The 13,837-nt window shown below is 35.3% G+C and overlaps 1 protein-coding gene across 1 annotated transcript in view; it reads right to left on the bottom strand.

Annotated features, from left to right (window-relative positions):
- LOC113093115 (receptor-type tyrosine-protein phosphatase gamma-like) overlaps window positions 1–13,837 on the bottom strand; it is a gene marked incomplete at its 3' end in the record, with an annotated part of 65,760 nt that overhangs the window by 7,505 nt on the left and 44,418 nt on the right. Inside the window, exons 5-11 of the mRNA XM_026258955.1 lie at window positions 11,673–11,768; window positions 9,329–9,395; window positions 7,985–8,142; window positions 6,412–6,607; window positions 2,995–3,179; window positions 111–219; window positions 1–13 (exon numbers count right to left, since the gene is read on the bottom strand). The exon at window positions 1–13 is cut by the window's left edge and continues 37 nt beyond it. Of these exons, the coding sequence (XP_026114740.1) occupies window positions 1–13; window positions 111–219; window positions 2,995–3,179; window positions 6,412–6,607; window positions 7,985–8,142; window positions 9,329–9,395; window positions 11,673–11,768 (824 nt within the window). The remainder of the gene's footprint in view (window positions 14–110; window positions 220–2,994; window positions 3,180–6,411; window positions 6,608–7,984; window positions 8,143–9,328; window positions 9,396–11,672; window positions 11,769–13,837) is intronic.

Genomic DNA, 13,837 nt, shown 5'->3' with positions numbered 1-13,837 from the left:
CTTGTGGTGTTTGCTTGAAAAATAAATCACACGGAATAAAAAAAAAAAAAAGTTTTAATAGCAGCAGTAATCGATGAGTAATTGAGAAAGCCACTTAAAATGGGACGAACCTTTGAATAAAAGTGTTTGGCTGAAGTCACTGCGCTGGTCTCTCTGACACACAGCTTGCACTCTGAACAGATACAGGACATCTGGAGACACGTGTGTGATGACTGCCCTCTGCAGGAAACATATGACACACCTTACATATTAAGAACACATTGCATGCAACACATAGATGGCTAGAACAGAAACTGGATATCTTCAAAATAACTCATACTACCATAGCATTAATATACATTATGCACATTTTCAGTATGCAAGGTGGTACATTTATGCAAGAACACGCAGATAAGTGCTAACATTTTTTGAAAGAAAATATTACTTTTATTTTTTAAATAAATTCAGATGGTCAATTTTCAATGCATATACTGTATATCTGAATATATATCAATATATAGATGGCCTCCAATCTAACACACATGGATGAAACTTCACAAAACTCCAATTTAGATTTTTTTTATGTATTCAGTTGATCAAAATTAGGTCTAATTTATGCATTTCTGAATGTTGGACGCAGTCAGAGTGTCCCTTCAACAGCTACAGACAAATCCAGAAACCTCATTACACAACACAGAGTGAGCGGATGTAAATCTGACAAGATCTTATTTTCCAAATCCGAAATGTCAAAGCAAATTTGACATCTGCCATTATTATTTGTAGAAATTGACACTTATTTATTGCAATGTCCTGCTCCGTCATTCAGGGATCCCCAGTGTCCCAGAAATAGATAGATACTGATTTGAATTTCATATACTCAAAGTCGGTCTTGATTCGCTGGCACAACCTGTGACTGGGCTCAAAATTGAAATAAAAATGTAAATGTAGAGGCAAAAAAAAAAAGATGAGGGAGTCATGATGGGATGTAGAGTGAAAGAAAGTAATTGGACTTTAACCGTGGCAGTTATATCCCTCAACTAAATCCAAATCTAATTTGACCGTGGCTAAAAAAGACTGACAGCGTTCATCAGAAAAAGTTCCTTCAACTGGCTGGACACTGTCTTGTTGTCATGGATACGGTGAGTGTAAGAACACTCCAATAAGGTGACTGACAGACATGGGTGTAAGTCATTCATTAGACTCGAGGGAAGAAAGACAAAATGATGTCCAAGTCCATCAAATCAATGAGAGCAGCCCATCCATCAGAATTACGAGGGAATGCTGGGGTCTAGAAGACAATGCTCTGGCAACAGTCTGACATCATGCTCAAGTGGCTGTATCAAGGGTAAAATGTATAGATACTTTCAAATGTTCAAATTCTGTTCTTTAGTTGGCTCATAGCACCAATCGGGCCACCCTGCCGTCCTCACATCTGTCCCATGCAACAGTTTTAGGTCTTATTAATCTCTTTCATTCCAGATTACTGCCGACCAGTCTGGGGACTTCAACACGTCTCGAGATCCTGGATTTGTAATAGCGGAGGTGTTCCATTACATCCTACACTCCTGTCTAGCTCAAAAGTCTTCATCAGGGCGTCTGTGACCACTAAAGAGTCCAATGTAGTACTGCAATGTATATTTTTTCCAATTTATTTGGGTTGCCAATAGAAAAATACATATATATATATCAATATATATATATATATATATATATAAATATTAGGGCCGGGACTCGATTAAAAAAATTAATCTAATTAATTAGAGGCTTTGTAATTAATTAATCGAAATTAATCGCATTTTAATCGCATATAAATATTTGACCTGAGAACAGTGAGAAGTAATTTTTTTCACATGGATTTATAGTATACCATTGAATAATGACTGAATACATAAGCTTAAGCAACAAAATATTGTTTATTTTTGTTCAACCAAGTCTAGCAGACCAGTGCAATTTTTGCCATGAAGTGTAGCAATAGCATATTTAGAAACAATTTAGAAATAGTACATTTCAGAAATTCAGGAAGCTTATAGGTGCTGGAACCTTCTGTAAAGTGTTTTTTTTTTTTAAGTAAAACACAATACTGTCAATTACATTCAGAACATTGGAAACACTGACTATTAGAAAACATCTCTCTGTTGCTTCAGAGGCCATAACATACTCAAGTCCAACTCTTAATAACCTTGGCCAAAACAATAAAGAGTTCAACATAAACTGTTGCACCAACAAAGTAATAAACAGTTCAACATAAAGTGTAAAGTCCACGCTAGCTGCTATATGTTTTGCGTTGAGGTGATACTTGAGGCTCGATGTGCTGCTGCGGTGATATGCGAACGCTAGTTGGTGCTTCAGTATAATCGGTCTGCCGAAACGCGTCCAGTGAGAAACGTTCCGCGGTGCAAAAATAAGTTATTAAAAATGCGGGAATTTTTTTTCTGTAATTAATTAATCTTAGTTAACGCGTTATTTTTTGTGTAATTAATTAATCTCAATTAACGCGTTTAAGTCCCGGCCCTAATAAATATCAAAATGTAATTTATTCCAGGGATGGCAGAGCTGAATGATTACTCCAGTGTTTAGTGTCACATCTTATATGCTGATTTGCTGCTCAAAAAACATTTTTTATTATTATCAATGTGCACATGTTAGGTAAAAAATGTTAGCTTGAACGCCCTGTAAGTCGCTTTGAATAAAAGCATCTGCTAAATGCATAGATTTAATTGAATTTAAGTCTCACTAACCCCAAATGTTTTGAATAGTAGCAAATAATACACTAATATGAACTAAATCCATGTTATTAACACTTAATATTTAATAGAGACTCATCTTTATCGACCAACCGTTGATGGTCTAGCAGTTTTTATGCCACTTGTGCCTTCAGCCTAATGCAGCCTCAGCACAGTGATTGAATACATGGTTGAGATGAAACCAGGACTAGAATAATTATGGCTGAGGGAATGAGGATTGCGGTGGTTGACACTTTTAATGTGCTCTGCCTTTCATTGTGGGGAGCCTTACCGTGCTGTGTTCGCTGCTCTGCGTGAAGGTCTTCTCAAAAGGCATTTCATCCTTCACCCAGCTGTAGGAGACAAGGAAGCCCACTATAGGCGGGTGGTAGACAGATGACGGTCTGTCCCAGGTCAACACAAGAGCAGTTCTGTTCAGAAGGTGGACCTTCATGTTGTCAGGGATGCTGCTGCAGACTGGATGGAGAGAGGAGAAGCAGAGAGATGAGATTAGACTGATAAAAAAACAAGAAGGAAGAAGGTACAGTTGTTCTCATTTGATTAGGGATGTGTGACTGGAGATAAACGGGTGGAATTACGGCTCTACGGCAGTGGGAGCAGAGCCAGATTTCAGCCGCACAGGTCTATGACTGCAGCCCCCAGGTGAAGCTAAATCTTTTATTGCTGTCTGACTCACCAAAGCGTTCTCACTAGAAACTGCTTCAAAGTGGAAAATAATACATGAGTTCATCTCAATCTGCCTCCAGGCTTTCAAACAGCCTTGCAGTGAGCACACGCATGCGTGACTGTGGCTGCATGCGCTACTGTGGACACAGTAGGAAGTCTTAGTGTGTGTGTGTGTGTGTGTGTGTAATTCTCAGTGGTGGAAGAAGCACACCAATCATGCATGTCAGTTGAAATGCAGATACAATGATGAAAGATTAATGCAGTAAAAGTACACTAGCATTAAAAAGTTTGGGGCCGGAAAGATTTTTTTTAAATGTTTTTGAAAGAACTCTCTTGTGCTCACAAAGGCTGTATTTATTTGATCAATATACAGTACACACAGTAATATTTGAAAATATTATTACATGTTGAAATAGCTGTTTTCTATTTTAACAATTTAAACGACAATTTATTCATGTGATGGAAAAGCAGAAATTTTAGCAGCCATTGTCAACTGATTTGTTGATCAAGAAATATTTCTTATTATTATCAATGTGGGAACAGCTGAAAGCAGTGTCGTTTAATATTTTTGTGGAAAACTGCTATATTTTTAAGAGAAAATTAAAATAAGAACAACATTTATTTATATATATATATATATATATATATATATATAAAAATATAATCTAATAAAATATATGTATATGACCATATGATAGGTAAAAATTAATAGCCTGAATGCACTGTAGGTTGCTTTGGATAAAAGCATCTGCTAAATGCATACATTTATTTTATTTATTTATTTTATTTTATATATATATATATATATATATATATATATATATATATATATATATATATATATATATATTTATATATAGATTTTTTTTTTCATTCGATGATTTCCAGATCAATTAAATCACAATTAACTTCATATATCAATATTTACTAAGGAAAGAAAACAAATTAAGGACTAATCAGGGTTATCACACACAAACAAAAACACATCTCATCATGTTGATTCAATGGCTATTCAACTTCCTTGTTACACAGACCTCATTGTTGGCACTTTTTTGATGACACAGACAAACAAACATGAACTAGGTTAGTTTTGCAGCTAAAAATAATCTTTAGCAAATGTGCCCTGATCAGGCTTTTTATCAGGTTTTAGCTATTTCGGCCCACAAAATGTGACACTGCTGTGTGCCGTGACGCAATCACAGCCAATCAGAATAGATTTAAAATGATGCAGGTCAGATCTGAACCAGCGGCACCCATCAAGATTACCTGGAGTGCATGCATCAATCTAACTCATGCTTTTCCTATTAACCTGATAAACAGCAAAAGTTGTTTTTAATAAGAACTACAGAAGCCCTGAAAAGGCGAACAGACGTAATTGCACGATTGACGTCACTTATCACACAAATCATTTGGTGGGACGTGTTTTTGTCAAGCTGGGCGGACCGCATAAGTGGCGCTTGATAAGGTCATTGTGCCGAAAGCCTCTACCCTTAATGTGTGTGTATCAGCATTAGCGACCTGTCAACAAGCCTGTGATAAACACGTCTGTGAAACGAGAGGCAGATCGCAAGAACACAAGAAGTGAAACGAGGACGAGGGGGTGATTAGTGAAAGGGCATCTGCTGTGGAAGTCGGCCTCGAGAGCTCTGTTAGCACGGGTGACTCAGCGAGAGCCTATTATTTTCATCAGTTCAATCATCAGCATGCTAATGACTGTCCGGCAGAGATAACAAGGTTTCTGATGATTCAAACTGACTCTATTCTCATGGCGGTTCTTTGGGTTATGTAGTCAACAAGCTAAGATGTCAGCACTGGCTGTAGCGCAAGTAACGCTTTTTTTGCTTGACAGGTATAGTACGTTCTACAATTAGAGTACAAAATTGGGTTTGGAATGATTTAAAATGAACTATTTATTATTTCTTTATCAACAAATAGTCAGTAAAATGACATGTTTGCCCTCCAGAAAATGTAATAATTCTGTGTTCTACATTTGTAATATTTTGTGTAAGTTTTATATGAGCTATGTATCTTTTTACAACCCAGTTAGCTAAATACATACAATTAAAACCCAAGATTCTGTGTGCTATTGTTTTTTTTTTATCTGAATTTACACATCAAATGGAATTTTAAATTAATAAATTAATATTTGTTTGAAGTTACTGATAAATTTAATATAAATAAATAACAAATATATTAGCTTTGGCAACAGGGTTGAATGATTGAGCTTGAAAAGGCAATAATCTGCCACATTTGGGTAAAAATTAAGACATTGGTTTATCAGTAACTACAAAGCAAAATGTAATTTAAAATTATTTTCAATTATTTAAATATAAAATAACTAGGCTGAGCATATCTAAGAATTATCACAACAAAAGCATCATATTTGATGTAAAAAGAGTACCGTACTCAAGGCAAACGCCATGGAAGAAAGCATTTACCAAATGAAAAAACACTACGATAAAAAGACGTAATATGGCAAAAGGTTTTCATAAGCGCTTGCCTGGAAAATGGCAGAACTGCTGTTAGGCCACACAGTGTTCGTTTGTACGAGTTTATTTTTAGAGGGAATATTAATGATGATTATTCCGCCTTTCGGCTGTGTTGCATCACTCCCGACTTCCTCACAACCAATAGCAATCAATTCCCTCAGCCGGAGAGGAAAACAACGCTATCATTAACGCACACAGTACAGCGTCCCCCAGTTTCTGGCTGGGCTCGGAGTGCTGCGCTGCTGTAGTCACTGCATTAATAAATCCTATTTATTCAGTCTGTCTCAAGAGCAATGGATATCCCAAAAACAACCAGCTTTGCACTTTATGCATGAGACGAATGAGAAAAAACCCTAACAAGACGTCTGTGAAGTACAAAACCGAACTACAGTTTTAGCCAAGAGAAATAAGCACAGTTCCAGTGGTAAATGTACAGATGTTTCATTCATAAAGATGGTTTCCTGAAATAAGGAAGGCTAAAGATTAAAAGCATGCATCCTTCTTTCTTCATTGGTCAGTTCAGGCCATCATACCTCGAGAAGTTTCTGAGTCTGCAGCGCTGGCCATGCTGTCTGTCATGAGGTCTGGCATCCAAGCGTCCATCAGAGCCGATCTGAAGATCTGGCGGCTGTCGAGATCTTGAGTGGGCCGATGGTTATTCCTCAGGTAATCCACAGACTTCACATGATCCTGCTGCTCTGTGGTGAAGATGGAGAAGAACGCCTCCAGCTACAGCCAAAGAGAGAGAAAGACAAAGAACAACATTATCCACGAATTTAGTCATTATTATCGGTTTCATTTCATAATTTTTAGGGTGGCTTTCCAAGAGAATGTATGAAATTATTCAGAAGTGCGTGCTGGGTACGACTTTTTGGCTTTATTCTACGTTATGTGGAATAAAGGCCCCGATATACTTCAAATTATGTTAATTTTCGTTCTTCGTTTCGGGGCAAAAAGAAGTTCAAAAAGGCTGAGTGACGGTTATACCGTTAATGAACTTTAACAAAACAAAATTAACAAAATCTGACTGAAAAATATTTATATTACATAATTATTGCCATTTATACAAATAAAAACATGACTATTACTACTATCAACATCAAAATGACTTGCATTACTTAACAATATTATGGAAATGAGTAAATAATGAAAATAATATCTGTATTGTTAGTATACATAATTAAAATAACAATACTATATTATTATTTTTAACTGAATTAATAATACAATATATTATTATAATTAAAAAAAAATATATATAATTATTTAATTTAATATATTATTTATAAATTATTATTTAAATGACCATTATTAATTAGTATAACAAATAAATAAAACAAAACAAACAAGCACAGATAAATAAATAGATACATAAATAACACTAAAGCTGGACAATACTGATATGGTATTATGGTATATGAATCACAAATATGTGACCATGGACCACAAAACTAGTCATAAGTGGCATTGGTATATGTGTAGCAATATTCAATAATACATTGTATGGGTCAAAATTATAGATTTTCCTCTTATGACAAAATTTTTTAGGGTATTAAGTAAAAATCATGTTCCATGAAGACATTTTCTCAATATTTAGATTTTTTGCACCTTCAGATTCCAGATTTTCAAATAGTTTTATCTCAGCCAAATATTGTCCTACCCTAACAAACCATACATCAATGGAAAGCTTATTTATTCAGTATATATCTCCCTTTAGATTGACATTTGTAACTGGTTTTGTGGCCCAGGGTCACATATATTGTGCATCCTTAGATCAACAACACTTCATTATATACAATGTAATGATACTATATATCTACAACACACATATACATATACATGCATAAATTTCTTCTGCACTCATTTCTCATTTCTGTGTCCCATTTCCAGGAACATTTGGGAGCACAGCAGATGAGTCACACTGCTAGTGTTATATTGTCTGTATGTGTTTGTGTGCTTGCTTGCAGATGGTAAGAATATGACACAGGAGAATGAACGCAGACCAATTTCAAGCATAGTGCACACAGCTGGAGGTAACACATGATCATATGAATGTAAAGTGCATGTAGGCAAGATTTGTGTGTGTGTGTTTGTGTATTTGCGAACCTGGTGGTAGGACAGGTAAACAGGCTGACTGAAGATGATCCACTCTACGACTTTACTGCAGGGAGGTGTCGTTAGCGAGCCGGTGTAGCGGTAATAACTTCCCAAGGATGATGGCAACAGATCCCTCAGTATGAATGGACCAAGGTTTGTTTCCTTCTCTGTTAAATAAAAGACACAGAATAAACACTCCAAGACTGAAGGAGATATTATGACGCACTATGAGGCAGCAAGATGTGATGCACACGTGGCACATACACAGGTTTTGGTGACATTTTATTATCTTATTGTTAGATCTTCTGGCATTTAGAAATAAAAGCATCTGCCCAGCTTTCTCTTTATTTCCAGACTGTAACTGGGTGGGCCAAGATTCTTAACAACAGATGCAGTGATTGCATTTTTATAAATTTTTAGGACCTTGGAGAGAGTTTGGATTACATTTACAATTACATTACTGTTGAAAAGTTTGGGCTCAGTAAAAAAAAAAAAAAACACACACACACACAAAAAAACGTTTATTCAGCAAAAATGCGTGGAATTGCTCAAAAAGAGACAGTCAATGCCTTTAGAATGTTACAAAAAAATTGTCTTTTAAATCAATGCTATTCTTTTGAACTTTCTTTTCACCAAAAAACTGTAAAACATATAAATGGTTTCTACATAAATATTAGGCAGCACGGCTGTTTTTAGCACTGATAATAGCTATATAAATATTTATTGAGCAGCAAATCAGCATATTATTAGAATGATTTCTGAAGGATGATGTGATGCTGAAGACCTGAGAAATGATGCTGAAAATTCAGCTTTGTATAGTGGGAATAAATTACATTGTATAACATTTTAAAAAAAGAAAACATATTTTAAATTGTAATAATATTTCACAAATGTAGTGTTTTGCAGTCTTATAAATAAAAGCCGGCCCCAAATATTTGATAGTAATTGGTTTCATAGTAGTTAACTATATATATATATATATATATATATATATATATATATATATATATATATATATATATATATAAGCAATTCAAAATTCATAATTATTTTCTCATCAATGTAATTAATTCCATTGAAATTCTTAACTTGAAATGCATGGTTCTTTTAGAACCTAGAAAAACTTCACTTTTCCTCCATTAGAACCAATACTGCAACACTTTGACATTTTAATCTCTAAAAAGCCATATAGCTAACATAATAACTGTATTTACCAAAAATATATATATATATTTTTTTTGTGTTATGGCTTAGGTGATCGGTTTTTATTATTCATTACATTTATATATTTTTATTTCATTTTATTATATTATAATTGTGCACTCTGAAAGCTGTTCATATGGCAGCATTTACCATGATGGACTACCCGTTTGAGACCTGTGATGATGGGCTCAGCTGCAGTGTTGTCTTTTTTCCCCACCTAGACAAAAAAAAAAAAAAAACAGAAAAACGCGGCATGAAATTAGCGATGATTCTGTTTCTCTGTGTTAAAGAAACAAAAAGAATGGGCTGCATTTAAATCCTGCTATTATCGAACACAAGTTTCCCATGTTCTCTGCTTATGCAACATTAAAAACTAGAGCACGCTGACATAAGCACCTTTTATTCAGGTTGATGGAGAAGCTCATTCAGGTCAGAGATGAAATATACTCACTTATGCTCTCTGAGGATTCATTTGGTTCAACTAGGTGGCAATAAAAGAGCCCAAGGAACCACCAATACAGGAGCTCCACATCGATTAACTATATAAAGCCCACAGGAACGGACATGTCACACTCCACATGACACCATTCGTCTAAACACTAACAGCGGGAAGCTATAACACTGTCGCATGTGGGCGAAAGAGTTTAAGTCCGCCGACGTAGGTTATTCTTTCACCTGATGACAATGGATAAACATAGGACACACCTGCGTTCCACTTTCAGTGTGAAGAATAGGCCTGTCACATTAGTTAAGGTGTGTAAAAACCTACTGTATGCGAGGGTGCAAAGCATGTTGTGAATGAAAGGGAATGAATGCGGTGCCGCGCTGCAAAAAATGCTTATGTTATTTTCACGGATCATCACGCTGACCCATTAAGCCAGTTTTCTCTATACACTCATATGACATCCATGAATACTGAGGCTGTGCACCACAAATCTTCCTTTTTGGCTTGACTCATTAAGAAAAGCGTGGAAAATGTGCCATTTTCACCCTTGATAAGAACATTTGTCACAGTTGAAAAAATAAACTAAAAATAAACAGGAGAGAATGCTGGTAGGAACATAATGGTATATGTGACCCTGGACCACAAAACCAGTCATAAGGGTCTTTTTCTAAATTGAGATTTATATATCTTCTGAAAGCTGAATGAATAAGCCCATTGATGTATGGTTTGTTAGGATAGGACAATATTTGGCAGAAGTACAACTATTTGAATATCTGGAATCTGAGAGTGCAAAAAAAAAAAAAATTATATATATATTGAGAAAATCACCTTTAAAGTTGTCCAAATGAAGTTTTTAGCAATACATATTACTAAACGAAAATTACAATTTAATATATTTACAGTAGGAAATATCTTCATGGAACATGATCTTTACTTAAATTTTGGCATAAAACAAAAAAATCTATAATTCTGATAATTCTGACAATGTATTTTTGGCTATTGCTACAAATATACTATACCCCAGCAACTAAAGAGTGGTTTTGTGCTCCAGGGTCACATATGTTTTTCCCTGTTATGTCACTTTCTTCAACTTGTCCCTCAGTAAAAACAAACAAAAAATGTTGGTAGGAATGCAATTACAATTGCATTTCTACAAAGGCAGAAATATTAATCTGGCATTTGCATTTAATCACTCATCATTATTTTTCTACACTACCATTCCAATGTTTGGGGTCAGTAATATACAAGAAATGAATACTTTATTCACATTAAATTGTAACAAAGATTATTTTTTCATATAAATGCTGTTCATTTGAGCTTTCTATTTATCAGTAAATTCTGAAATGCATCCCGGTTTTCAACATTTACTATTATAATAAATGTTTTCTTAAGAACCAAATCTTATCAAATTAGAATGATTTTAGGATCATGTGAAACTGAAGACTGAGGTAATGATCCTGAAATTCAGCTTTGCATCACAGGAATAAATAAAATGTAAAAACATTAACATAGAAACCGGTTAATATACTAATATACTGAACCTAATATACTGAACTACATAAATTGCATTATATAACTATTTTCATCAGAATACATGGCTATCTACATCTACCAAAAAAGGCCATTCCAAATTTTGACCCCTTGGTTGCGTCGTTGTCATGAATTGCATGACCTTTGAACAGGCAAAGTTAGAAGGCCACTTCATCATGCTAGTCACTCACAAAGTCTTGCAGCTAAACTTCTGAAACAGTTAAGCATACTTTAACTTCCCATTGCAATGCCTTGCCCCATGGATTTTCATTATTCTTTGAAACTGAAGTTTAGAAGTTTCTTCTATTATACTTTGAGAGAGAGATGGCTAGAGGGCAGCAGAAAACGTCTGCGCTTTCTTCTACCTATTGCTAATGGTGAAAATAGGCCCTGAGGCTACATGGGCCCAATCCAAATCTATCAGATGTTCTTAGTGTCTGGTACCACAAGCTATAAAACCCTATTTCACAGGCTGGTAAACATCCGAAAATCCCCCCAAAAATCAAAGAAGATCTTCACCTGAAAGAAGACAGCCATGGCGGCGATGATTCGTCTCTCCTTTATCGCGGTGCTCAGACTGTCAAAATCATCCGAATTGTAGAAATAAATCTGCATCTATAAGGCAAAGAGATGAGAACATGGTTTTATAACTGCATTCTTATTTGACAGGGTATGAAACGGCTCGTACTAATGTTCTGCTTTGACTTTCCTGTTTGGTAAACACAATGCATTGTGGTATCGAAACTGGTACAGTAGCGCTGTCAAATCCTCGCGAATTGATATTCCTCTCATCGTCTTCACACACACAATAACGGCGTATCTGGCATATCCTACTTCTCTCATCACTCCCCATTTTGACATCTGAGACAACTAAGGATTAAACGCTTTCTCTCTGAGGACGGATTTGGGAAGAAAGCGAACCTCAGAAGCAAATCCCCTCGGCGCGGCGCAATAAACAACATGTCTTTGTTGCCTTAAACATTGCCTCTGAACAAACGCACAAAGTGCCATGTGTCAAATAAATGCTAAATCTACTATTACAGAAAAAACAGGGACGATCTTACAAAGAGAGAGAGGGAGAGAAAGGAAAGCGGGATGAATGGCATGTCAAAGCTCACAGCAGCTGAGCAATCGTGAAAGAGATCGTTGAAATGCAGGGAATAAGATTAAGCCTCGCTATGACAATCACGTTCCAATTGAGCTTATTCTCTGGCAGCCGATTTCGTGCGCCGACGTTATTTGCCTGCCTGTGTTGTTCTATCTTCGTTTCATATTGTAGACTCCGCTTAAGCACATTTCCCTGGTCATTTAATGGTGCATGTAAGAAAAATAGCAGCTCTCGTTTTGTTAGACCAGTGCTTCTGAACTCACATGGCGGCAGCTTGTTTAGACAGGAGATGAGAAAATATTGCTAAATACAAAGAAATAAAACGCGGCTAACCATATGATCCTACATTTAGGATAGGAAAATACTTTTTTAAAGAAAAAAAAAGAAGAGGCATCCAAATGTAACCCAATCTTTTAGAAACTAGACAAATTTGCTACAGAATCTGACACTTACTACATTAAAAACAGTTCACAAGTCACAACAGAACTTTCTATGTAGATGCATACTTGCACTCTGTTCCATAGATATGGATTTATTGTATATGATAAATGGATACAGCAGGTATATGGCTCTGCTCACTGGTTGTACGATCATTCACACACCCACACACACACACACACAAAAACACAAGTCTTATCACTTTAAAAAATTAAAGAACATTCTTCCTCAAAAAACTGCACAATGTAAGATATGATTTAATTCTTAATAAGGCTACTGTATCATATCTGATACATGAATCTAAGTCCTCTGAATTATTAACACGATCAAAACTTTGCTCAAAACCCTGTTTCACACATACACACAATCTTCTTAATATCTCCTGTTCTCAGATTGATCATTTATACTTTTTTAGCAAGTAAAAGTGCTTTAAATATATTTGTAAAAATGCCTGCATATGTACTTTGGCTATGAAATCTTTAGAGGTTTTTATAAACTAAACCTAAAAATAACATTTACTAGATTGAAGCAACTTAGGTTTACTTGATTATCCACATATAATTTATTTGAAAAATATTGATATGATGTGAACAGAGCTTTGATCATTAAAAATAAGATATTTTTGAGAAATCCAGGGGTTATTTTTATGCATTTTATGACAGTAATCTGTTCTCTCATTGATTTAAGTAGTCTGTTGTCTTTACCAAACTATATTTTCTTTCTCTCATTTTGGGTCTCTGAATAAAAAGTGTTTTTTCATCTTTGAATTGAGCTCCACTTTCTCACGTTGGGCTTTACAGGGTTAACATCTATAATGCAAACAGTATGTACTGAAGTTTAATACGTCAGGTTAAGAGTTCATTTAAATACTTAAAGCTGATGCTTGCCTTGGCAAGCAACACAAAAAAATTGGCAAAAAAGCCAAAAAAATAAAATGAACATTATTGCTGTTGTAGTTGAATTTACTGTGCCTACATTTGAGGCAGAGGTCAAAAGAAATCGTCGAGAGATAATTGGATGCATCTCCTCTCAGTCTCTAGCTTCACTGTGTTTGGGTTTTAAATCGCTAGATAATGCTTAGCGGCTATCCAGCGGTGTGCGGATACACATCAATCGTATTTCTGTGTAAAATGGGATT

The sequence above is a fragment of the Carassius auratus genome, unplaced genomic scaffold (assembly GCF_003368295.1).
Source record: "Carassius auratus strain Wakin unplaced genomic scaffold, ASM336829v1 scaf_tig00214880, whole genome shotgun sequence".
In the NCBI taxonomy this organism is placed as follows: Eukaryota; Metazoa; Chordata; class Actinopteri; order Cypriniformes; family Cyprinidae; genus Carassius; species Carassius auratus.
This window is presented reverse-complemented; position numbering and strand designations above follow the sequence as displayed.